General features: G+C 48.5%; 1 protein-coding gene across 7 annotated transcripts in view; it reads left to right on the top strand.

The window, feature by feature from the left end:
- The window catches only part of PSD3 (pleckstrin and Sec7 domain containing 3), a 107739-nt gene that overhangs the window by 29997 nt on the left and 52834 nt on the right, over positions 1-24908 (top strand). For 3 of the 7 annotated variants that reach the window (XM_030003268.1, XM_030003266.2, XM_030003269.1), the window contains 5 exons: positions 12616-12822; positions 12927-13007; positions 16094-16206; positions 18808-18866; positions 22528-22617. In XM_030003268.1, coding sequence (XP_029859128.1) covers positions 12616-12822; positions 12927-13007; positions 16094-16206; positions 18808-18866; positions 22528-22617 — 550 coding nt within the window. Of the gene's footprint in view, positions 1-2167; positions 2298-5116; positions 5235-6752; positions 6784-9173; positions 9252-12615; positions 12823-12926; positions 13008-16093; positions 16207-18807; positions 18867-22527; positions 22618-24908 lie in introns of those variants that run through there. The other 4 variants (XM_030003270.2, XM_030003273.1, XM_030003271.2 and 1 more) reach the window with 4 other exon arrangements.

Below are 24908 nucleotides of genomic sequence, written 5' to 3'. Positions count from 1 at the left end.
CTTAAAAGAACAGGCAGAAGGACTTAGCACTTTAGAATGTTTTTTCCATCAATCCTACTGGAAAAAAAGGTGTTTAAATCTTGTAGGACCCTGCGCTGCTTGGTGCCAATAGGCAGTAAGTGACTGCTGATCTGCTACAATCAGTACAGAGCCAGAAACTGAGGCTAGTCCTGACACTTGCAGCGCCTTACTTGTACTGAAACCAGAGATTGCTGTGAGACTGGACAGCGGAGAACAAGCAGCACATAGAGACCCTGATTCTGTTACCCTGTAGTTGCAGCATCTGGTATCTAAAAAGTACTGTGAAGGAAGGCCCACATTGGCTCATCAAGACGGAAGTTATCATGAAGACAAGGTGTTCTTAGATAATGCTTAAGAGACATGTTAGGTGCCTGCCTAGTGTGGATTTAATTAGGAATTAAGTTAATTTTAGTTTAAATTTGCAGCCATAGTGATAAACCAACAGAGGATTTTTAAATTCTTCTCCCCCCCCCCCCCCCCCTAATAAAAAAAGAAGAAAGAACTGTCCCCAGCAGCAGGTTTGTTAGGAAGGTCTGCTGTTGTAGTCTGCAGGGCTCTGTTAGGGACAAGCCCCGAGGGCTTGCTCTCTTAAGGTAGGTGCTGATAAAGAGTGGAGCTGCAGCAGTACAGCCAGCCACAGATGTGCCCAACAGGGTAATCCTCCGGACAATAACCTTATTAACCAACCCCCCCACCCCCGGTATTCCAATGTCATGTTGTATTGCACCAGGGTACAGGTGACTGACAGATCGTGTGTCCTGTACTGTTGGAGCCAGCGACGAATCACGGTGTTACAGCATGTGGGTGTGCATGCTGGGGGCTGCCTGGGATTTACTGGGAGACGGGTCAAGACGGTGTGTCACTGTGATGCTCAGGTGAAGCAGAAAGAGCCGCCTGAGCCCTGGGTGCTATTTCTAAGAGTTGTCACGCGTGGTTGTGTAGCCTGAAGCAATCCCGGACTTGTTTTTTCAATCGAAAGGCCACATGTGGGACAATACGCGCGCGGCCGCCACCGCGGCACCTTTGTGCCTTCTGCCCCGAGGCCTTTTTTCCAGCGGTGCCGCGACCCCGCGGTAGTTCCCACGCGTAGCGCCCGCCTGGCGCTGCAGAGCATCCAGAGGCACCCGCTGAAGTGGTCCGGCTCTCCCGGAGGACGAGGTAGGGAAGGCAAGCCCACCCCGCCCCGCCCCGCCAGGTCCGGGCAGCGCTCCCCGGCCCTGCGCGGCGCAGCCACCGGACCGCCCGGAGCTGGCCGGCGGCGCAGCTTGCCTGCGGTGTATCGCAGAGCCGCCGGAGGTCTCTGTGCCCTCTGCGGAGCTGCCGGCTCTGCCCGCAGGCAGGGGCTCCCGCCGCTGCCTCTCCCCACCCTGCGCCGGGCAGTCACCCGAGGGCGGCGGGTGCAGGCGGCTGGAGGGCCCCATCCTGCAAGGATAGAGGCCGGGGGGGGTGTGGGGGTGGGTGTCTCAGCGTCCGAGTAGTGGCAACTGCAAAGCGAAGCGGGGCGGTTTGGGACGCGGGGGGCTTGGGAGCAAAGCTCTGCAACGTTGTAGGGCGGCACAACAAGAGCATTAACTCCCCCCCCCCCCCCAGCCCGCTTTTACCAGAAACCGCGCTGCCAACCCAAGCGAACAAAAACCGAAACCAAAAGCCCAGCGGCTCCCCGTGCCGTGGTGTTTCGGCGACATCAAAACGCGTGGGAAGGCGCGTGGGGTGAGAGCACGCTTCCGAGTACCAGCGCCAGTTTATGGGGGAACAGCGTGAAATCCTGGCCGTTCTTCAGGGTCCGGTGCAGAAGGGGAGGGTGGATGTGAGAGCAAAAAGTTAATGGTTTACACCCGGAAATTGAAAGCCGCGTGCCAATTAGGAAAGGAGGAGCAGGTGCTCCCCACGGCCATGCCCTCCTGATAGCAGGTGGCTGAGAACCACAGCACTTCTCGCAGCTCTCTGGAGGGATCCTGCGCGTAACTGACACACGGACCCTAGATGGCGTGAGGTTTTAATGGATGATGGCAAGGAAACCTAGTCTGGTAATGAATAAGAGGGAGGGTAACATCCTTCTCTGCTGTTAGGAAATCGCTGGCTCTGGGAGGGGTCAGCTCTGGTATGTGAAGGCCAGTCACATGCCTTCAGAATTGAAAAAAAAAAAGGGGGGGGGAGGAAAAAAAAATATAAAATTATTAGAGGCTTGTGGGCTGCAAGTTCCTATGGGCTCCTGGGTGTCTGGATGTTTCGTCCCTGCTGTCCTCCCTATCAGCTGCTGGCCGTGGTCAAATGCAGTAAGTCCTGGCAAGAGCCGTGCAGCGTGCCTGCTCTGGCAGCCACCCGCCGCGCTTCCTTAGGGCAGGGGGATGTCAGCTGGCCCCTGGGTTTTCCTGCAGGACGGGCTGGCTTGCTTTTGCAAGTAGTCCTTTCCTAGCACAGCTTAGGTGCCCTTTGTGTCTGGCGAGTGGAGGAGGGATTCTTGGGAGAGAAGGGTATGCAGTTTGCCCTCCTTTGGGAACGGTTGCAGCTCTTGGTGTCTTTTGGGTGGCTTAGTCTCTTTCCTAGGTGTGTAATGATCGTTCTTCTGGGGGAAAAACAATTTTCTGCAGCTGAAGTAGCCTTAAGTTTCCCCAGGTGGGGGTGGGAGAACTGGGGGAGGAGGGGGAGCGTGTGAGGTTTCAGAGCTGAGGGACAGCCTCGCTGTGTATCAGGGCACCGTGGGGTTCCTGTGAAACATGCTGAGCCACAGGTTGCCAGTGTAAGGAAGCTTTGCAGTGGCAATAAAGATGCTGCATTTGGGCTGTGTTTGGTGCACCCCAGGTACTGCACTCCTCTCTTATCGTGCCAGTGGGTTGTGTTCTGACAGAGCAAGGCTCAGGCTTAGTATACGGGAGTTTAGTCTTACTTGCTGAGGTAATAAGGAAGACTGTTTCCAAGGTGCTCACCAGACATTGAGCCTGAGTTTGCATTGCCTGAACTAGGTGTAATCATTTACACCATATCAGAGTGGGAGGAAGGGGACATATTTCCAAAGCAGTAAGATTTCCCCCAGGTATAAGTGAGTTATCTTTGCTATGTGTATAGTGAGCGGCAGAGCACCAGTGCATCTAAAAGTGAAGTATGAAGTTCTCTCGGTGATGATCTCCATCTTTCTTTTCTACTTTCAGACTTTAAAGACAGAATTTCTTTTAATCTTTCTTTTTTCTGCATTCTTTATAGCAGACTTCGCTTTCCCTTTTCCCTAGTACACTGCAGTCAGAACAAGAAATTAAAAAAAACCCAAAAAACTTCTGGCATTTCGTTTCCAGAGTTGTCTTGGAAGGTGTGGTCTCTGTTGGTAGGACATCGCCCCAGATTTTTCTAAATCTGGACAGAAAGGAAAAAAATCTGTATTGCAGCTCCTAATCCTCAAAAATGCTAAATATTTGCCACCTGCCATCATCTTCAAAGAATTGCTGGTGCTCAGCAAATTCTGCAAGTCCTGTTATCTTTTTTTTTTTTTTTTTTTCCTCCTAGAGATGCAAACACAAATTTAGTCACAAATGTATTCTTTTGTAATTCGAGGGAGGAAGAAAACAAACTCCCTAAAGCAATCTAGTGCTTCTCAGAATAAATGTACAAGAACGTAGACTGCAGTTCCCAATGACTGCCAGGTTACTTTTAATGATTTGAGCCTCTCGTACTAGTTCCCATAGTTGTTTTCTTTCTTCTGTGTATGGGTCATTTCCAGCAGTTTCTTAGTTGGGACTCTGCTTATTCCTTCTTTGAGACAATAAACTTTGTTGACAGATAAACCCAGTTTTGTTCCCTTCCTCCAGTTTGATTCGCTAAGTCTCCTCCCAGTTTATCAGTATCTTGCATGCCAGTTATACTTCTGGTTTTCAGTTTGCACTTTGGTATTTTTGTCCAAGGTAACTTGTATTTGATTTTCAATGTGGATGTGAGAGTCAGTACTTACAGATCTAACACATAACTTTTATTCATTCATTTTATTAGTCTGTCTAACAGCAGTCTGGCAGAACTTTTTTCTGCTTTGATGACTCACCTTGCGACCTGGTTGAATTTTTTTGTTGAGCCTGAAATTTGCCAAGATCCCTGTGTTCCTAAGTGGATTTTTTTGGCCTTTGGACACACCTCAGCTTGTGACAAACTCTGGGACCTAGGAGAGCTAGGGCTGTCAGAAGGTGGTACTTCATATTTGCTGCTATCCATATGCCCAGGATAAGGAAAGTTACTCAGAGGAATGCCACTGGTGTTGTCCTAGAACAGTGAATGCGTCAAATGCATCTGCAGCTGGTGAGCAAGCAAACACGTGCTGGAGCCCATTTGCCTGCACATGGGCTACTGCATCTGTCGGTGGTTGAGCCACTAGTAAGCACAGTATGCTGGCACAGGTATATTAAGCCCAGGTAAAGATGAAGCGGCACAATCCGCAGGGGTAAATTTCTGAAACCGGTGGGATTTTGGCAGCTGAGGATTTGCACCTTTATTGCACAGCTTAGTAACTTCAAAAATATTAAGCCACACTGATTACCTTGGTATTCCCTGCAGGAAGGTGGCATCACTTTATCAAGGCTCTGGAAGTACAGCGTGCGAGTGTGCCTTGGCACTGGCTAATGAGGTGCTTGCAACACCAGTTTAGCAAGAGTATGTAAAACTGCTTCTAGTTCCTAAATAAACTGTTGTTTTAGGGAAAAAAGATCTGCTGACTTCTCGCCTCTTCAGTTCCCAGCCTCCTCTGAAAATAAAACAAACAAAACAAAAATCCAGGAGCTGACAGAGACAGAAAAGAAAATGAATATAAAAAAAGAAAAAAAGAAAGTGGAGCAGCTGATCAGTTCACTGCACAAAGTGCCTCAGTATAAAGCTGTCAGCAGCTCAGCTTCTAAGCTGGCATCTGTTGGCGTATCTCCATTAAAGTCAAAGCCATTTAGGTCAGGAAGCCTTCATTCACTGAAACCGAAGCGTCTCTGCCAGCTCCCAGTCGGTCCCAAAGTGCAGCCTGCCGTCTCATCCATTAGCCACGACTGGCTGCCAGTCAAGCCCCTCTCCATGTTATTGCTGGTTAACGCTCTTCTTCCTCTGTCCGTCTGTCTGTTGGGATAGAGAGAGGCAGAGCCTGGTGGCTGGCAGGTCGGCGTAGAGGCATGTATAGCTTCGTATGTGATACGGGAGCACCGTTGGAGAAGAACAGGGCATGTAACGTGCAGACTCCTTGCTAGCACAGCTGGGTGAGCTGTGGGTTGGTTGGTGATTGTTTTCCCTTTATTGTGGAAGTCTGTCTTTTATTATTACTAACTATTCTTTTTGAGGACAGGCGGTTCATTTTGCTGCATGGTTGCAATGTAAAGCTCCTCTGCAATACTACTGCCAGTGCTGAAACGTTCCATCTGCACATCTGCAGGGAAGCCTTAACCAAAAGGCGTAAACACCTGTGCTTTTATGGGTCTGTTCTGCTCCCTGCCAGAGAGGACCACCTGGACCAGCTGCCCCATTAATACATGCTCCCTGGGCCAGTCTCCAAACAGTTAATCTGAGCCCAGGGAAGTACTCCACTGGCTTCCCAGTTTTTCTCCTGTCCTGGAGGACCCTGCGGGAGCCTCATGGAGAAACACCATGGTGCTGAGCACAGGGACGGCTCCTGGCACCCGCAGCACGCGGGGTGCGGGTGGGCTCAGGGGAGAGAGCCCAAGGGCTCCTGAAACACTTCGGGGCTGAGTGTTTTCTGAGCAAGGTCACAGGGGTGCATTGCATTCTTTGGGTCTGGTTTTTGCTCGTGTCTGGGGGCAGGTGGGCCAGATTCTGAGCGTGGGACTATCCTGATGTATCCAAGAGACCGGTCTACATGTCAGTGCATCTGTCAGAAATATCCATTGCAGCGGGAGCGCTTGGACACCCTCTGTGGTGAGGGCCACGTTTCCACTTTCTAGGCATGGGGGCATTAATGTGGTGAGAGTCCCTTCGCAATCACTAACCCCCACCACAGCGATGTAAGGAGCCTGAGGTCGAAAGGGAATCAGACCTGAAGTATTTTTAGCAAAACATTTGTACTTCAGGTGGCAACGGGCCAGTGTATCTGTGTAATAAGGGACACACTGTCTCTCGGAAGGGCTGCAGTCCTGTCCCTGTGTGTGGCAGCACTTCTTGTCCTAATGCTGTGATCCCGTAACGATAGCGTTTGCGTTTGCTGTAATGCAAGCCTACCAGAAGTGGCATTTTCTGAGCACTTCAGCTGTTAGCTCCCTACTTACAATCAGTGGGAATTCTTTTAATAAAAGAAAAAAAGGCAGATAATTACAGGGAGCAAGAGGTTATTTTTAAGCAGCAGCATGCATTTCAGCCCCTGAAATTGACTTGGTATATGCATTTTATTGATAACCAATAGCAGATTACAAGGCTTGTTTGTTTATTTTTTACTTTGCTCCTCTCTGTGTGACGTGACAAGGCTGAGGTACTTTTCAATGGATCCTCGGTGGGTACTCTGTGTTGTAGAAACCGTCCTCCCTTCATGTGTCCTGGTTGATGCTGCGCTCGTGAGACACCCACTGAATTGAGTTGCAGCAAAGTGCAGCTGTGTCAGTCCTCAAAGGGGGATCTACTTCAAAGCGTGTCTTTGAAGAGAATCCATACGTAGGACTTCAAAGCTGATTAAACTATTCGGAGTAAAATAGCACAGTGAGTCATCTGCTAGGAAAGGGCATTATTTTTATTTTTATTATTTTTCTCCCCTTCCTACAGTTGTATCTTGGAAGAGCCCTGGAGCTGGAGGTAACTGGCAAGGTAAATTACTGCTTGACGTGATTTTGTGCTTGCTCGCTCCCGGCCCCAAAGAAGCCGGTTCAGAGCTGCAGCAAAGCTGCAGCAGAGCCGTTCCCAGCCCGTCTGTGTGGTTGGTCATTTGTAGCAGGAACTGACTCATCACGTCCCACTGCTGCTGGGATTTCTTCGCTTTCTCCAGTGGGGCTACTCCTTTCAGAGCCAGGCTGTTCAAGCATGGCTTTTCAGCTCCCTTGAAACAAAATTCAGCCTGTGTCACCGATCATTTCTGATTGGCTCTGAAACGTGGAAGGGTATCACTGGCTGAGCATCCACGTCTCTCTGAAGGGTTGTAGGGCAGGGATTCATTCCTGCAGGGCAAGACTTTTCCCAGAGGGAAGCCTGCTCCCCCTCTGCACTCCAGGCTGGTGTCAGGGGCATCTGAATGCTTCTGCCTTTCTCATGTCCCTGCCATGCTGCAAGGTGAAAGCTGCTGCTGAGGGCCTGTTGGATTAGAAACAGAGCATGCTCTTCACAGCTGGAGTTGATGATTATGGTTGAGGGGATGGTGTCCTGTGTTTCGGAACCCAGAGGAGAAGGCGGCTTGGAGTGAAGGCACTTAAAACAACAGGGCTGGCACAGTTCTGCAGAGGGTGATTCTCAGCCCCACTGTGGCTCCCTGGCGGATGCTGTACCCCTGCTGAAAACAACATTTGTTCTGGCCCTAGCTTCAGCACGCCAGAATGCTTCTCCACCCTTCCTTATTTTTAATCATTGCTGCGTTTTGCTCTGATAGAGTTTTCTGGCAAATGCTTGACTTAGCCTGCCTTGAAGTAAAGCTGATGTTAAAGGCGTGCAGATTTATTTGAGAGAAAAAGTTGGTATTCCTCCTGTTTCCTCCTCCTGTTTTTCCAAAAAGACCTGGGAAGGTCCCAGCCCTGTCTCATCCAAGCTCCCCCCCGAAATCAGTGCATCCAGTGAACTCCCTTGGACGTGCATGCTGGATGGATTAGTGTTCCTCAGGGAAGGGCCCCATGTGCATCCAGGGGAGACCGTGTGCCGCAGGGTGTATGCAACGCTTCGGTCTGGCAAGAGCTGCAGGCAGTGGCAAGAGCTGCAGGCAGTGGCAAGCTGGGATCGCGGATGTGGCTGGGCTGAGTTGTCACGCCCTGCCATTCAGTGTCAACTCCGAACATCTTCTCCTTGTTAGCAGCTGAGGCAGTTGCTCTGTTCTCCTATAAAGCAATGCTTTTCTTCCATGGGACAAAACAGAGAATTTTCTTTCCTCGTGGATTTGCTAAAAAATGAAGAGCATACCAAGGTTTAAGTCACCTGAAACTGCAGGTACTCATGCTGAGGTTTCCAGTTGCAGCCTAGTAGACTGGGAGAGTGGACCACTGAGATATGAGGTGCCTGTATCCTTACCATTATGTTACTGGCCTTGCTCTGTTTTTGTCTGGAAGTTGCAGCCACTCCCCAACTGTATGTTGCTATGGAGGGTTTCAGTTTTGGTGAAACCCAGGATGGGGTGGGGAGGGGAATAAGTGAATCTAGAATATTCTTAAACAGGTCAGGTGTGCCAAGTGCTGAGCATGACACAATTGTGATACCTTGGCATTGGGAGCTAAATCACTGTAGACCTGGTTGATAATGGAATAAGTGAAGAAGACAGTATAAAATGTTTTAGGCTCTGCCTAGCTGTTACGGTGTGTTATGGAAAACCAGCTTTACAGATGTTACAATCTGCCTGTGTTTCATCCATGAGCGTGGAGGGACAGCTGCTGCTGTTAGGTATTGAATTTACCATAGCAGCTGTTTTATCGAATTGCTGTAACTTCTGCTGGATGTGGTGGTCACAGCCTCTGTGCATTCACTGTGAACCTGGGGATGCCTTCGCAGAAGGAAGGAGGATGTGTCAGGAGTGCATTGCTGGGGATAGAAATAAGAAGGTCTAAGGACCTGGTTTCTGACCACAGCTCATACACTGTGAGACCAAAGGGGTCTAGTTTATTGTAGCTTCTGTTTTCTGTGTTTTCTGATAGCAGAGATTAATGTAAGAGTCTCTGGATGAAAATCAGCAGCAGTTGCTGCACAGGCAATTACCAGTAGTATTGTTACAGTCCCTTTTGGCCTTGAATCCAGGATTAGGGGGAATATAATCTATTACATTTTCAGCCTACTTCTGTCAGTGGAGGTTTCTCATTTTTATGTGATAAAGAGTAAAGCTGCATGAGAAGTCTGTGTCCAGTCTTGCTCTGCATCACGAAGCCCTTTCTTGGCTCTGTTTAGCTGGTAATGCTGCTGTGGACTCTTTATGTATAGAAACTGTAGATTGCAGAAGATACACCTATTTGCAGCCGTGGTTGCTCCTAGCCCTTGATTAGAGTTCATTATAAGCACTTTACAGATGGAGGCAAGTATTAGCATTTGTGTTTGGCAGCTGGGGAAACTGAGACATGAAAGGAAGATGATGCACCCAGAGAGACTTGGAGGTAAGAAAAAATGTCAGCCTTGCCTTTCTGAGTAATACCCCCCCTGCCCTGGACCCTGCTGAAATGACCTGTCCAGAAGGCAGCTTGCAGTAGTCCTGCACAGGGCGTCTGCATTTCCTAAGCCTTCAGTGGCATGGGCACCGAGTCCTCTCACCACCTAAAAGACCTGAGAACTGAAGTCTCCCTTTAATGTTAACAATCTGGCATTTTCCCTGAACAAGAAGCTTATGTTACAGACAACCTATATTGTTGAATTGATTGCCACCTTGTACTTAATAAGTAATAAGCTAATCAACTGTTGGAATAAGTGAAGGAAGCATCCCTTATTCTTTGACTTGATACATGTATGGAGACCCCCCATATGAAGTTTTAAATCAGGGAGGTTGGAAGCTAAGGTTTCTATGCAGCCCTGTCGGCTAGTTTTGGCAAGCAGGGGAAAGAGCATGCTTTCCTTCTTGCTGGGTGTTCCTCCTTCATATCCCAGCCACTGCTTTGAGAGGCAAAACAGAAGCTGGGAGCTGCCGTACTGTTTATTTCACTAAGTGGCAGATGCTGTCACTTCCTTTCTTTCTAAACTTACGGTGGTTTGCGGTAACGTTGACTCTCATAGTGCACTGGTTTCTAGCAGGGTGCAGATGTTTCTTGTCAGCTTTGGCCATCTTTCAGGGCTATAAATATTGCCTTTAATGAAGAGCAGTGGTGAAACAGGGTTGTGATTTATGAACGAGGCTCTGCAAGTTGGCATGGCTTTCGAAGCAGCATTTGTATGTGGAAGGCTGCATAGATGTGTTAGCTCACCTGGTTATCCTTTGCTCTTGTCAATTGTTAGAGCTGGGAGTTTGAAACCAGTTGTGCCTAATTTGAGTGGACAAGGCGTTGGCTTGGGGTGCGTCAGAGGACTCTGGAATTTGCTTTCTTCACAAGTTTGGAGTAGACCAAATTTAGGGAATTTCAGACATGGGCTAGTGCTTTTGGAAAAGGCTGAGAAGGCATTTCCCACAAAAACAGGAGGGGCTTTTTTTATTTTCTAGAGTAGCTGGTGGTCAGTGATGTTAACGCTGTTGGCATTGTATTGACGGTATTAACTCCCTACTAGAACACCTAGACTGAGCCCCTTTTGTTGTAGCACTTTATTATTTACACTGAAATAAATGCAAAATCAAATCCCCAGCATGTGTAGGAACAGGTTAGATGTCTGTTTCCCCAGATACTTGATAAAAAAAGTTGTACCCACAGTGTGGATGTGTGATACTTTTGAGGTTCTAGCAGCACTAGGAGGATGGAAACAGAGTTGAAGTGAGCAAGTCTCCTTCCTGCAGGAGCACCGCACACCTCCTTCTCTTAAACCATGCATGGGAAAAGAGGTAGGGCACAGGTGATGATTTGTGTGGAAGGAGGCATACAAAATAGCAAAGATTTTTATTTTCAGCTCACAGTATATGAAAATCTCATCTTTAAAGGGTTAATAAGTGGACATTTCAGTAAATGGCTAGATAATTGTTGCTGGAGCGCAGGATCGGTTGTTCTAACTGTGGCTTGCCAAGCCTGAAAATTACAGTGGTGTATGAAACTGTGGTATGTTGAAGTGTTGTGTTTAAAATCATCTTTAACTCATTCCACTCATATCTGCCCTGCGCTTGACCCTTGCTGATCATTCATCAGCCCTGTGTAAACGAGGATTTAGTGGAAAGAATTTCTGTATAGTTTTTTTTTTTTTTTTAATAGAAATGCTGTCACATACACACACATACACAGAGCTGAGATTTTGCAAGAATTTTCATGCCAGTGTCAGAGAAAAGCTTTTCTGAAGTTAAAAGCCTGCCTGTGTGCAGGGGTGTGTATGTGGGGGTGCGCTTTCTGGTACGGAGGGCTCTTGCCTCTTTGAGGGGAGAGGCAAAGCTGGCACACAGCTCAGCCCAAGCTTTCCTGCTGTAGTAGATGTGGGAGGAATCTATAATTGCATGATTTATGTAAAGTGCCCTGGGATTGCCATGCTGAACATCCTGACTTTGAGCAGCCAGTGAGGGAAATTATTGCCACCACAAGGGAGCTGGAGGAAAGCAAGCAGTTCTCCAGGCTGGCCTGGGTGGCTTGTGTCTCTCTCCTGTTCCCCAAACTGGGTTCCTTGCTCTGAGTCCTTCTTTTTCTAGCGGTGCCTCCCCATGGGATGCCCGCTGCTCATGGGTGGCACGGAAGCCGCTCAGACTTCTGCCAATGTTATTTTAGATTTGGGGAGTTGTATTGTTTCCAGGACAACTGGGGAAGAATGAGGAAGGGACTTGTGCTGAGTCAGCTTGGAGCTACTGAACACCCTGGCTTGTTCGCTGCATTTTCCCCTGGAAGAAGGCTAATGGCCTACTTTTACAGGGACCCCTTCAAGCCAAGCAAGCGATTTGGTTAAAAAATAGTAGTGCAAGAAGCAAATGAGGAGCCCATGTTGTCAGGTGCAGTTATAGGCTGATAACAGCAAACAGCTCTCTGTGAAGTGAGCACAAGTTGTGGACACTCGGCATGCTCAAAAAGTGAGTGCAGGGCAGAATGTGTTTCTGGGCTGGAAAGCCCATATTTGGGTCTCCATCTTTAACTCTGTTGTGCTTTAAGCCCCGCTAGCAACTCAGCACCACGCATCTGCTCGCTCACTCCCCCACCTCCCAGTGGGAAGGGAAGAGAATCAAAAACAAAAAGTAAAACTTGTAGGTTGAGATAAGAACAATTTAATAACTAAAGTAAAATAAAATACAATAATAATAATAATGAAAAGGAATATAATTTTAAAAAAAACAACAACAACCAACCAAAAAAACCCCAAGGAAAGACAAGTGATGCACAATGCAATTGGTCACCACCTGCTGACCGATGCTCGAGCAGCGATCTGTCCCTCCCAGCCAACTCCCCCCAGTTTATACACTGAGTATGATGTTCTGTGGTATGGAATATCCCTTTGGCTAGTTCAGGTCAGCTGTCCTAGCCACGCTCCCTCCCAGCTTCTTGTATACCTGCTTGCTGGCAGAGCATGGCACACTGAAAAATCCTTAACTTAGGATAAGTGCTACTTAGCAACAACTAGAACACCAGTGTGTTATCAACATTATTCTCACACTAAATGCAAAACACCCTGTACCAGCTACTAAGGAGAAAATTAACTCTGTCCCAGCTGAAACCGGGGGAAACTCTCTTAACCTCTGATGACTCCTAAATAAATGTCCCTGTTCTACACAGCTCCTTCAATTAAGTAGAATTCGCTATGTTGTGTAATCTTGCCTCTGTACCATTAATTGCCTTCTATTCTAAGAGGAATTAAATTCTTCTTGAAACTGTAATGTCATCTTATTTTTGTTCTTCCCATATTCTTTCTGTCTCATAGCAATGCTGAACTGCAGAATATGGTGTTAGACTCTGTTGCTGCCATGGGGAGCAATGAACTTCAGGAGAAAGATGCCACTGGAGCCCTTGGCCATGATCTCAGCAATGGCAGCAGCAGCAATTTGGAAGCAGCCAGGCGCCTGGCTAAGCGCCTCTACCATCTGGACAGATTCAAACGCTCTGATGTGGCAAAACATTTGGGTAAAAAGTATGTGCTGGTATGAGGCCTTTGGCCATGTTGTTCTTCTTGCTGGTTCTGGAGGGGTTCACTCTTGAATGATAATCTTTACTTATTTATTTGTTTGTTTAAAGCAACGAATTCAGCAAGCTTGTGGCCGAAGAATACCTTAAATTTTTTGACTTCACAGGCATGACGCTGGACTACTCGCTCAGGTACGTGGCTGTTTGTAGACCCTATGTTCTTGTTTTAGTAACGGTACTGTTTGCTGTGTTGTCCTGATTGAAGCGGTTGCTCTGGGGGGGCTTAAGAGGGTAAAGCAAGGGATGTGACTGGTTTTTGGGACAGAGCTTTTCTCTTCTGTTTGGCTTGGTGTGCTGCCGTACTCGAGAGTGCTACTGGAGCAGTGGCATTTCCTGGAGAGGGAGATCTTTGGGTGGACCTGCTTAGAGATGGTCCTTGATGCAGAGGAGATAGAGAAAAATGACCGGTCGCTATGTAAACAGGAGGCTTGTAGTCTGCCAGGTGCTGCTGGGGAGTGAAGGTGTTGCTCACAGCTGAGCCGCAGAGACTTTTTGTCTGATGCCTTTTGGAGCTTGCTCTGCCTGGCCGCAGTGCACAAAGCCAGGGCCAGGGTTTGATGTGGCTCGGCAGCCCCCCTCACCATGTCCCTCTGAGGCACCCAAAAATGTGCAGAACAGCAAAAGCTTCCATGTGGAAAATGCCATTGAGTTTGGTTGCTGCCAGCGTGGGTGTTTGAAAACCCAGCCCTTCAATTTTCCTTCCTTTTTACACTGGAGTTAGGCCTTGGCAATATTTGTTTTCAGCATTTTTTTTTTTGGGAGGCAAAACACCAAGTTTGTGTAGCAATGGACTGTTAGCACAATTGCTGGGGTTCTGGTATTTGAAGGGATTTAAAGCGAGTTTAAATCATCTGGCTGAGGTTACTCAAGTGGGTTATTGTTTTTTTTCTAACGATACAAACCCAGGAGGTCTGGCAGGCACTTGCCAGTCCCCTTGCAAATGTATGTCCAGGGGGGTTGACTCCAGGAGACTGTGACAGACCCCAAAGAAAGCCCAGAGTCCTGCCTGCCGAAGGTGGTGAAAACAAAATGTGTCTGCGGGAGAGTGAACTGACTGCTCCTGCAGCAGTGGGAGCAGAGTTGAGCTGGAGCGCCCACCCAGCACAGGGCGGGAGCAGCCGGGGTGGTGGGAGGTCTGCTGCTCGTTCTGGGTTTTAGTAGCCCTGAAGCATGATGCTAAATATACCCCTCTTTTAAATTGTGAAATCCAACACCTAATTGCTTTGTGGCACATATTTAGGAGGTCTCTGCTCCCGGTAGATCTCCTGTTAATATTAATAGTTGTGACCCTCTCTAAAATATGCCCTGGCTCATGTAGGACTTAGATGCGCCAGGGGTTTGCTGAGATTTCAGGAGAAGTTGCAGCGACTGCTGGCTGCATGCCCTGAGCAGGGGCTGGGGACAGAGCATCCTCCCGAAGCCTGGGGGAGCCAAGGCGTGCTGCCTCAGGCTCGCAGAGAGCGAGAGTTAACCACTCTGTTGCTGCTGGCTTGCTGACAAGCTGTGGTTTGTAACCATTTTGGAGCCCGTGGCGGCAGCCCGGACACACGCTATCCCCAGGCTGTCAGGAGGCCGATGTGCAGTGCATATCACCATCGGTGGCAACGTGGGGAGGGTTGTTCCTTCATCGTCCTGCTCTGCTTCCACACCCTGGCCCATGCATCTCCTGAGTGCATCTCACATCCTCTGCAGGACCGCAGGAGGGGAGGAGGTGGGACCGCTGCTCCAGCCCCTCTGAGAGTCCATCCTGGTCCTCCTGGTGGGCAGAAACTCACCTCTCCGAGGCAGCTTCCAGGGGGGTAAAGGTGCTGAAGAAGAGGAGGGGGTGTAGGTCAGTGGTGCCTGGCAGGGCAGGGGGTGTTGCTGGAAAGAGCCCGAGCTGGAGGAGGAGGAAAGATGGCTAGTTGTCAAAATGTGCCATGGGGGCATGAGGAAGGAAAGGAAGAGGAACCCTGCAAAGACTCAGTTGTATCTACTTGTGAATTGGATTATTTGCAATACATTACCTGTGAAATGAAGTTATTACCAGGCAGATCACACTCTGTATGCGTGCGAGATCGCTGCAAATACAGCCCGGCTCTGACCTTACATCAAAGAGAAAAAATTTACTTTTATTCATCCAGACTAGATAGACGTGAATGTTCCAGCAACATATTCCACGCCTCTCAGACCTGGTGTTAGTTTCAGTCTCATGGGGTATTTAAAAATTGTCTATTAGGCACTCATTTTGTATGGCGTCTTGCTTCAGACCCAGAAGGTTTGTGTTTTCAGGCTTTTCTTAGAAGCATCCTGACAAATGAGCGTAGGCTGATACTGCTGAGGTCATCTTTTGGCTCCAGGATATGGGGATTTTGGGAAGTGCAGAAGTTCTTTGGCTGTGAGGCGAGTTTTCCTAGCAGGAAGAATAGTGGTGTGGTTGAGAGGCGGGGTGGTTAAGTGTCAGAGGAAGAGTGGAAGATGCATGTGTGTCCCACCTCTTTGCACAGGCTTGCTGTCTGTGTCTAATGGGCGTGCCCAGGTGTGCACCAGCCCTGTGCCTTCGAATGTCATGAGCAGGAACCCAGGAGGGCCAGGTTGCTCCTGCTGCTGTTGAAGCTTGGTGGGAGATGTTATGACACTTCTGCCTTCTTCCCCAGATGTGTTCTGCAGGTCAGGTAGTCATGCTGCCCTCTGGAAGGCAACCTTTGTGGTCCTGGGCCATTCTGATGAGTGACCATCCAGAAGGAGGACCACACATTTGGTGTGGGCTCCGAGTCTGCAGCGCACCTGCTTGACTTCACTGCCTGGAGTAGCTTCTCTGATTTGGATGGGAATACTAATGAGTGTAAAGTTAAAAGGTGCAGGGGTGGCAGACAATTAGAAAAGGACAGAGAACACTCTGGATGTCTGTCATGCATAAACAACACCTGCTCCAGTTCCTTCCCCAAAGAAAAGAAAAATATTAAAAATAAGAACAGCTCTTTCAAATGGTGTAATTGCTTATTAGTTTGTATATTCCATGGCTGAAACCAGTGGTAAATTAACTCCTACTTCATTTACTATAATGTTGGGATTAACTGCACATGGGATAATAACCCATTTTCCTGGAAAGGCTTCTTGGAACCAAATGTCTGGTGTGTGCTTATGTACTTCTTGCTGTGAAGTGTGCTTTGCTCTGTGTGCTGTGTGAGGCAAAAAGAGATTTATGGCGTTAATTTCACCTTTTTCACTCCTTTTAGGAGTTTCTTTAAAGCTTTTTCACTTATCGGAGAAACTCAGGAACGAGAGAGAGTTTTAATCCACTTCTCCAGCAGATACTACCAGTGCAACCCAAACACCATTTCTTCTCAAGGTAACTTTGTTTCTGATATGAAGGTCTTTGGTTGTCTCCCTCATCCTTCATTCTTGCCTTCAATAGCACGTATGGTGCGTGCCTGGGAACTGAAGGTGTGTAATTGCTGTGCCACACTTGAGCGTGCCTGTGGTGAGCATTGAAACCCTCCACATTCTCCACACGTAATCATGGTAAGGCAGTGAAAATCTGTATTCATCCCCAGTCAGGAAAGGTGCTTAGGCCTCCTCAGTGTAAATCCTCAGCTGTAGCATCTCCAGATTTGAATGTCCTCATTTGTGGTTTCTGGTCTCGCTGACTTCCACCGTGTGTGGGTACCTGTACGCTAGCTACACGCACGTGGATGAGGATAGGTTCCATCTTCAGTGGAAGAGAAGCTGTTCACTTTCCATGCTCCATTCAGTGCTTGCGTCTCTGCATGCACTGGCAGCAGGCATGCCAGTTCTTGCCAGTTGTGGGGGTGAATTTTGGGTGCTGTATCCAGACCCTGGCATGGTTTCATTGTGACTAGCTAACATCAGCCGGAGTGCTGCCTCCTTGCCAATGTTTTCAGTCATTTTGGAAATGGATGGGGGAAACAAACAAGCACACAGATCAAACCTGAGAAAGTTGGCATTGTAGAAGAGGACGAAGTGTCCGCTGGCGTAGCTGCTGCGTTCAGCCAGCCATGCCGGCAGAGGCATGCGGCCCTGACTGCAGCGCGGGCTGATCACACGCTGAGAAAGGGAGGAGGCCGAGAAAGAAAATAAGCACAGGCCAAGCTGTGCTGTTAGTCTCAAGTGTAAGCAAGAAGGAGCTGCCTCCCTTGGACGTACTGCCGTACTTCCTTGCCCCTTGCTTTGTGACCTGTCCCCGTTGCAGTGAGGTGATGTTTGTCCACTTTGCATCGGTCAGCTTTACTGGCTGGCATGCCGGGGAGGGGAATAGCAGTAAGACAGGATCTGCTCCCATGCTATCTCTGTCCTCTTTGTAATGCCTTTCTTGTTTCAAGACACCACAGGCCGTCAGGCAGAGTAGGTGTGTCACATCCAGACTGAAATAATTACTTGCATATTGATGTGGCAGCCTTACTCTAGTCCAGGGTGCAGGAGGGACACTGCCACTTCTGAGCCTGAGTAAGCATTTAGATTAAAGTGAGTCCTGCAGTCTTTGCCCAGGATTCTACATAATTTTGATGCTGTATTTCTGCTGTCAGTAGTCAAGTGCTACACTGCAGAAATATGGTGGTTGTTCCTTTCGATGGAAATCCAGGACTGCATTTGCCTTTCTCTTTTCCTCTTTCCCTTTTCCATCCTCTGGATGCATTTGCAGTTTGCAAATGAGAGGACAGGCTACTCTAAAGAAATGCATAGACCTGAACTGGAGCACCACAGCCCCAGATTCAAGCTGCTTCAGACTTACTACTGCTACCGATAATAGTTCTTCTCTCATTTTGTGCTCAGCTACAGTTCGGCCACATTGCTTGGGTGCTAGGGCCTGTACGAACATCGTAAGAAAACGTCCTTTCCTTGGGGAACATCTTTTTGTGATGGCTTCATCTCACACAGATTCAAGCCTGTGATAGTCACACTGAGTCTGAGATGTATGTATCCTCATCCGCATTCCTCTTCCTTCACAGCAAGAGGGACCTGTCTGTAGTCATTATCTGGTCTCGGCTACAATGGTTTTTATGTACATCTCCCTGCAGTGTGTGCAGATCTCATAAATGTCTCCGTGTCTTTATGACACCCCTGTGAGAGAAGGGAAGGTGGCACCATGTGTTTATGAACGAGAGAATGGAGAAAATATTTTTCCTAGTGTGTTCCTAACGTTTGGAAACTGGCTAGAGGCATTTGGATTTTCAGAGGTGATAAATGGCACCATGGGCACTGTCACCTTTGTCTGGATTTGTGCACAGCCAATACACTTTGGGTATTAAAAGGGGTGCCTGGAAAATGAGGACTATGAAATTGGTGTCCTCTTTTGCAAATGCTGGTCTACCCTGACTTTCGCAAGTCTGCCACAGTGACTCCAGGGATGGAGCTAGGGATATAATCTGTCTCTTCTGGCTCATTGTTGAGGGCCTTTGCTACAGGACCACCTTAGAAATTGCTGGAGCACTCACTACACAATATGGAGCCAAGGCAGTGTAAACAGCTGACTGAAGTTCTCCAAAATTTAGTCTAATTGAGCCCTGAATGAGGAGGGGGCCAGAGGAGGGGGAAAAGAGGATACCGTGTTGTATCCACTCTGCATGGAAGAATGGGTGTATTTTACTCTTGCCTTTCTGCCCTGAAATAAATGAAGAAGAGGGAGCTGATTCAGGCTGTGGTATTGGTATTAGCAAGCAACGGGTGACAACGTGGTTTCCTGTCTAGTTTGTCTCATCCATGGGTGCTGCAAGATAGTTTTGACAGTCATTAAAAGATGAAAGAAAGGCTGTTCTGGCTTGGCAGCTGTAGGATGACCTCACTGTTCATTTATTTAATTATGTGTATTTCTTGATAAAACAGATTCTTATTAAGGGAACAGACTCAATTCAGCTATGAGGCCCAGTTTCAGCTGTTCTTAAAGGTCCAGTTGTGGGTTTGCATGTGACTCTGGTTATGTCTCTTTCTGCAGATGGAGTTCACTGTCTCACGTGTGCCATGATGCTGCTGAACACAGACCTGCATGGCCATGTGAGTATGCACAGCTTTGTGTAGACTGCTCCCGTCGACTCTGTGCTTGGAGGGGGTGGTCTTCTGGCAGCAGAGTCCCCTTGCTGGTGGCCTGCTCCTAAAGCAACCGTGCAGAGAGCAAACAGTGAGAAGGCTGCACTCCCAGGCTGTTGTCCTGGGCAGGGCTTTCTGGCATGCCCAGGTCAGTCATATGTAAGCCGGTATTGTGCCTGGCATTGCCATAATGTGTGAGGATGCTCCTTGTCCTCAGGCCCCTGTCTACCTGGTGTGCTTCCCATCCTTCACTGGTTACAGCAGGTGGCCCTGGCCAGGAAGCTGTGGTTGGGATTGGCTTCCCCTTTTCAGGACGCAAAAACTTTTGGGAAGGCAAAAGAAAGAAGGGAGGTGAAGAGTTGCTGGGAAGGTCACAAGGGGAAGGTGATGTCTGCAGGCATCCAGTTGCAGGGGGCAGATCTGGTGGAACCAGAGTTCTGCTCAGCCAGGTTAATGTCAGGTATGCCCAGAGCCAAGAGAGCAGAGGGGGGATGTGGACATCCTGAGTGGGAGCCCTGTGTTCCCCCACGGCACACCTCTCCCCGCTGCCTGCCCGGTGGAAATAATATGCCAGTTTGAGTCCTCTAGTCACACTGGTACAGGGTGCCAGCAGCCCTAGGACATGTATTTCAGCACCCGTGGTGCAATGTGCCTGCTATGCATGGTATTGCCATGCTAACGGAAGGCTTCCTCCATCCTGGAGTCAGGATGGAGAGGGGAAAACACAGGGAGCATGGCATGGTAGCATGCAGGAGCAGTGGCTTCAGCCAGGTGGCTTTAGGGCTTCTCTCTGGCTGAGGCCCTGCACTGCCAAGGTGGTGGGTTGGGCAGCAGGAGATAGAGGCACCCTGGGTCTGTCTCCAAGGGCTGCTTGGCCCCTGTGGGTGCAGCTCTGCGGCGGGTGCAGGTAATGAAGCCGAGGCTTGTGTGTGCTTCCCCAGGGGTTTTGACGCCCACATCCCGTTAATTGAATGCCTTTGTCTGAAAATTGTAGAAGTGGGGGGGAAGGGAGTTGCGAAGAATTTTTTTTGCTGAAGGCTGAGCCTTCCCTGACAGGGTGAGCTGAGGTACGGGAACGTGCCCCAGTGTGCCTCTTGGCATACACCGCTTTTCTTGAGCACACCTGAGACTGCCTGCACAGGTATCCTGCTCCCCAGAGTGATGAGCAGCCCGGGGCACCTGCTCTCCAGCCTGCCTGGCGTTGCAGTCCAGGAGGGAGACTAAATGGTTGTGTATCAGCCTGACAGCATTTCCCAACGCTCCCTGTGATGCTTTAGTGGGCCCTACTGTCTTCATTAGGTACTGGAATAAACGATCTGTCTCTGACCCATCACTGACGATGATGATTTGCAGCTGAAGCTAGGATGACTCTGGCTGTTGCAGTGTGGAACTTTGGAGGCTTATCCTGCTGGCAGTCATTAGTGTGGTGTTATATGTGTGCAGCTGTAATGTTTGCCAGACTCCTGCATGTGTCTTTTCTCTGTCTCTCCCTCTCTTCCCGATTTCCTGTAATTTTGGTCTTCCTCTTATCGCTTTACGTTTTTCCACATAGGTGGTAAGTTGGGCATTTTTGACTTGGAATGCAGCCCCTTGCAGATATACACTACTTGCCTGTTTCCTAGCAAAGATAATGCTCTGACCCATCCTTACCATGGTTCTGCTAGAACAGGAAGCAAATGAGTCACAGGGCTTGTCTACACTGAGCTCCATTTGTTGCTGACATACTGATCATAAGTGTGGACACTTATTTCACAATAAGCTCAACTGCTTGTAGGGCTGTAGTGCAGCTGCTCTGCCTTCAGTTCACAGTTTCCCTTAACTCTTGTAGACAAACTCTGACTTATTCCTTTATTTATCCCTGTCTTGCCACATTTCATTCTCTTTTTAACTAAGTCATTTTTGCTAGCTGTGTCTTGGAGATGCATGCTTGCTTCTCTGCAGGGACATCATCACCCAGACTGTGATGCTAGAGATTTTTAAGGTATCTCTAGACTGCCAGGCACATCTTATGGAACCTGTGTGGCACTGTGTGGAGATGTTAGCTTTGGTCCTGGAGCAAAATAGCCATTCCTCTGCAATGCCACTTTTCTCAGTGGATGAAATGAGCCACACTGCTGTTGGTTTTGGTCAGCATGGGGAGGCTGCAAACTGCTGTGTGGAGGAAACAAACAGAAGCAGGCTGAAGTCTGTCTCAGGGAGGAAGGGAAGCATTTGCAGGTCTCCTAGAACATCTCCAGCCTGCACCCAAAGACTGCAGTTATGAGCTATGTTCTGGAAGCTTAGCAACCAGAGAGCCAGGGGTTACAGCCAGACTGTGTTGTCAGGAGCCTTCCTGATGTGGGAAGCAGTGTGTTGTTCCAGTGTTCCTGCCTGCCTTCTTTCTGCTGGTCTGTGCGGGCCACAGGTTGCAGAATCTTCCTTTGTGGCTAGCTGAGGCTGACAGTCAGTGTCTGCTGGTTTTCCATCTCTCCCTGATCATACACTACGGAAGGGAAGTAGAGGATGTGCAGTCCAAGCTGTCATGTAACTGTAACATCGAATGACCTGTATTACCGACTGGTGTGCTTCTTTGGGCTCCACTCCTGTGTTAACTTGGGCTCTTGCTCCTAACCCAAGTCACTCTCTGCACATAAAGCTCTTCCACTGTATTTCTGCAGCCAAGACATACCTTGACAGTGGAGAAGTCATCTTCACCCCCTTCTCCTGACTGGCAGCAGTGGCATCCCCAAAGATATGGTGGTCATCACGGGGCCCTGTTTTCCCTCTGCCTTTACCATGTTTCACAGCTCATTCCAGGCTGCTTCCCTTTCCTCAGAACTCTTTGGGCTCCTTTTTCACCAGCTCAGTGTTGTCATTGCTGCCCACTCATAAGGCTCGCTGCTTGCCAAGCGTGGGACTTCTAGCACTCGGGGCACGCAGGGGACTGAATACTGACACCTTCTCTGAGGGGTGATGGAGACGTGGAGACTGTGGATCCAAGACCAATTTAGGGCAGCCTCAAGCCTCCAAATGGAGCAGTTAGGATCCTACATGAACATAGCCATTCCTTTCCTGTTTGTGGCTCAGTTGGGCAACTTTCAGTCTGAGAATTAGACAGAAAGAGAGAAAAGAGAGCAATCCTATGGAAATGTCAAGACAGCCTCAGCCTGTGAATCAGAAAAGATAATGGCTGTTCCTGGGCATCTTACTCAAACTCAGGGCAGTTGCAAATGGAAGAGAACATTGGAAATCATAAGAGAAAGGTCTGGAAAGGGCCTCAGTCATCTGCCCCACAGCAGGCTCAAGCAGAGCTTTTGCATCAGAGGCTGGTAGAGCCTCTGGAGACATGGGGGTGTAAGGCACCATGCAGATACCAGGGAGATTTATCATCATCATCTTCATTACCTGCCAGTATTTAGCTGGTTTTGGGTGGGTGTGTGGGACTTGGGGTCCAAATACACCTTCCCTTTTCTAACTATATTCACACAAGTATGCTTGTCTCTGAGTAATTTTGGGAATGCCTTCTTGGTGCTGCCTGCCTTTGGCTTAAATGAGAGTGGGGAGATGCAATTAATCGGGTGTTGCTTATTTATGTCATTTTCAAAAGCAGCATGAATATGAAGCTGTGTTTCTCTGCCATCCCTTCCAGAACATTGGGAAAAAGATGACCTGCCAAGAGTTCATTGCTAACCTCCAGGGGATGAACGATGGCAAAGACTTCCCGAAAGGGCTGTTGAAGGTAAGGAATGAACTGCAGAACATGGGTTTCATTTTTAGTGAGAGGTGGTTGAAAACAGAACACGCTGCTTGCATTTTCTGAATCTTAATTGTCAAACACAACAAGTGATGGGCACCTTTCTCGTCCCAGAACATATATTATATATACGCAGTGTTTATTCTGTTGTTTTCCCTCTTGCCTTCACTTGATTGTGATTGAGACTCTGGACAGCGTGGAGAGGTGAGATTGAACTCCAGCAGGGCCAGCTCCAGAGCTGTGTCTTGTAAGCTCATGCAGTCATGCTGTCCCAGAGTGCTGTCTGCTGATTAAAGTGGACAGAAGCAGCCAGTTGGTTCTGACTATTGAGTACCTAAGGGCTAATCTTGAGCTCTGTGTATCTGGAAGGCGTGTGTGTTTTTTTCATCAAAGGTGCTTTGGGGTTTTCACATTAGAGCAGGAGATGTAATTTCAGATTAGAATGTGTTGTCTGGCACAGGCTGCTTTGCTTCAGGTTTTGTTCATTAAGTTTGTGCCAGGAGTTAAATGTGAAGAACAGGGAAAGAGGCTGAGCAGGACGAATCTTGTTTCATTGTCAATAATAATGAGACTGTTTCATTTCCCTTTTGTCTGATTGCTGGCATGAAGCAGCAGTCTGTTTGAATGAAGAGAGGAGCACACACACTAGAGTTCATAATATTCTTTTTTGGTAATGGAAATAAAAATGAGAGGTTGCTGCATCTGAGAGCTGACCCAAAGCCTACCGAAGTAAATCAAAAGAATTACCATCTCTTTGGTGGGTTTTATGTCAGGCCTGTTGTGAGATGTGTATGTACCTGCATAGTTACAAGTGGCAGACTTTGTTTTCTACTATTGGTAGGTTCTTCAGTTTCTCCAGCCTCTTCGGGGAGCTTCTTGTTGGGTCCTCCTGCCTCAGTTCTTACTGAGGAGTTAGGAATATAAGCTCAACCCCCTTGTTTTTAGATTTAATGTCTTTATTTTTTAATACAGAGTATTAAATGGATACAGAGTATTCATCTGTCAGCAGCAACACTTAATTTTTTTTTTTTTTTCCCCAAGGAATCTCATTTCTCAGTCTCCCATAGACAGATGTCTTGAGATTAATTTGAAGGCTAATTACAGCCCTTATTGAATAAATAGGTCTCCAGACTCTGTTTAAATAACCTTCTGAGTGTACTGACGAGAGACTTCCACTGGTGCTCACCTGCTGTTTATTTTCCTGCTGACAGAATTACGCGGTCGGGGCTGTATCTTGGTGTTTAGTGCTGACCTGCTAATGCTAAGGCTGCCTGGCTTTTCACCAGCCCACTCAAAGCAAGGACCAGGGCTCAGGATTTTTTGGATGTAGCAGGATGGAAGAAATCCGGTGCCCTGCCTTGTTTGAGGCTTTCTGCCCTTTTCTGCGTGCTGCCCTGACGTCTTGGGGACAGAGGTGGCACACAGCCTTGATCTCTCATCTGGCTTGTCTGAAGATTTGCGGATGATCTGCCCCTTGTTGTTTTGATTTATCAGTGGAGGGGAATGGAGCGACTGGCAGTAATTGTGCATTTCAGTAGCTACATCACTGTGTCCGCAGCAGCCACACTGCCACTATTTGCGCGATTACAAAGACTTAGCAGAAATTAAATTTGCATTAGTCTCAATAAATTAAATTCAGAGCCCTGCTTCAGCACAGCGCCGAAGTGCATATGGTTTGCGGGTGCATTAGCAGCGCTAGCTAAGGAGCATCGATCGGTGAGGCTGCGAGCCATCTCCCCGCGTCCTTCCCCATGAGCCAGGGAGAGGAAGGACCGTTTCCACGGGGTGGCAGTGTGTCCCCGTGGGAGTGAGGTCCCGGGCACCCACCGTGGGAGTGAGGTCCTGGGCACCCACCGGTGAGGGATGCAGAGCCATGGGGAAGAAAGTGGGCTTTTCTGCCTCTCCAGTCTTTCTGCATTCCCCTCGTGGCTCTGCTGCAGCCCTGTGAAGCTCTGCCGAGCCCTGGAGCACAGATGAGTGGTGCTGGAGGGGAAAGAAGAGGGGGGAGACCTTAGCAAGTGCTTATTTGCAGGTAGTGTTCACCCAGGGCTTGGGAAGCTCTCTGTAGCATTTACCATGGTCCCAGTTCACAGAGTCAGGGGTGCAAATACTGCCTGGGCTATCCAGGACGGTCAGCTGACAGGCAGAAGTCAAACATCACTCCCATCACCCTTAGTGCTACTGAGTGCAGAATGCAGCCCTGAGTGTTTGTTTTGCCTGGATAGGAGGATAGCCCTTCAAGGGGCAGACATCAGCATGTGAGGAGGGACACTTCT

Source organism: Aquila chrysaetos, chromosome Z (assembly GCF_900496995.4).
Source record: "Aquila chrysaetos chrysaetos chromosome Z, bAquChr1.4, whole genome shotgun sequence".
NCBI classification, from domain to species: Eukaryota; Metazoa; Chordata; class Aves; order Accipitriformes; family Accipitridae; genus Aquila; species Aquila chrysaetos.
Note: the sequence above shows the minus strand (reverse complement) of the source record. Positions and strands in the feature narration are given on the sequence as shown.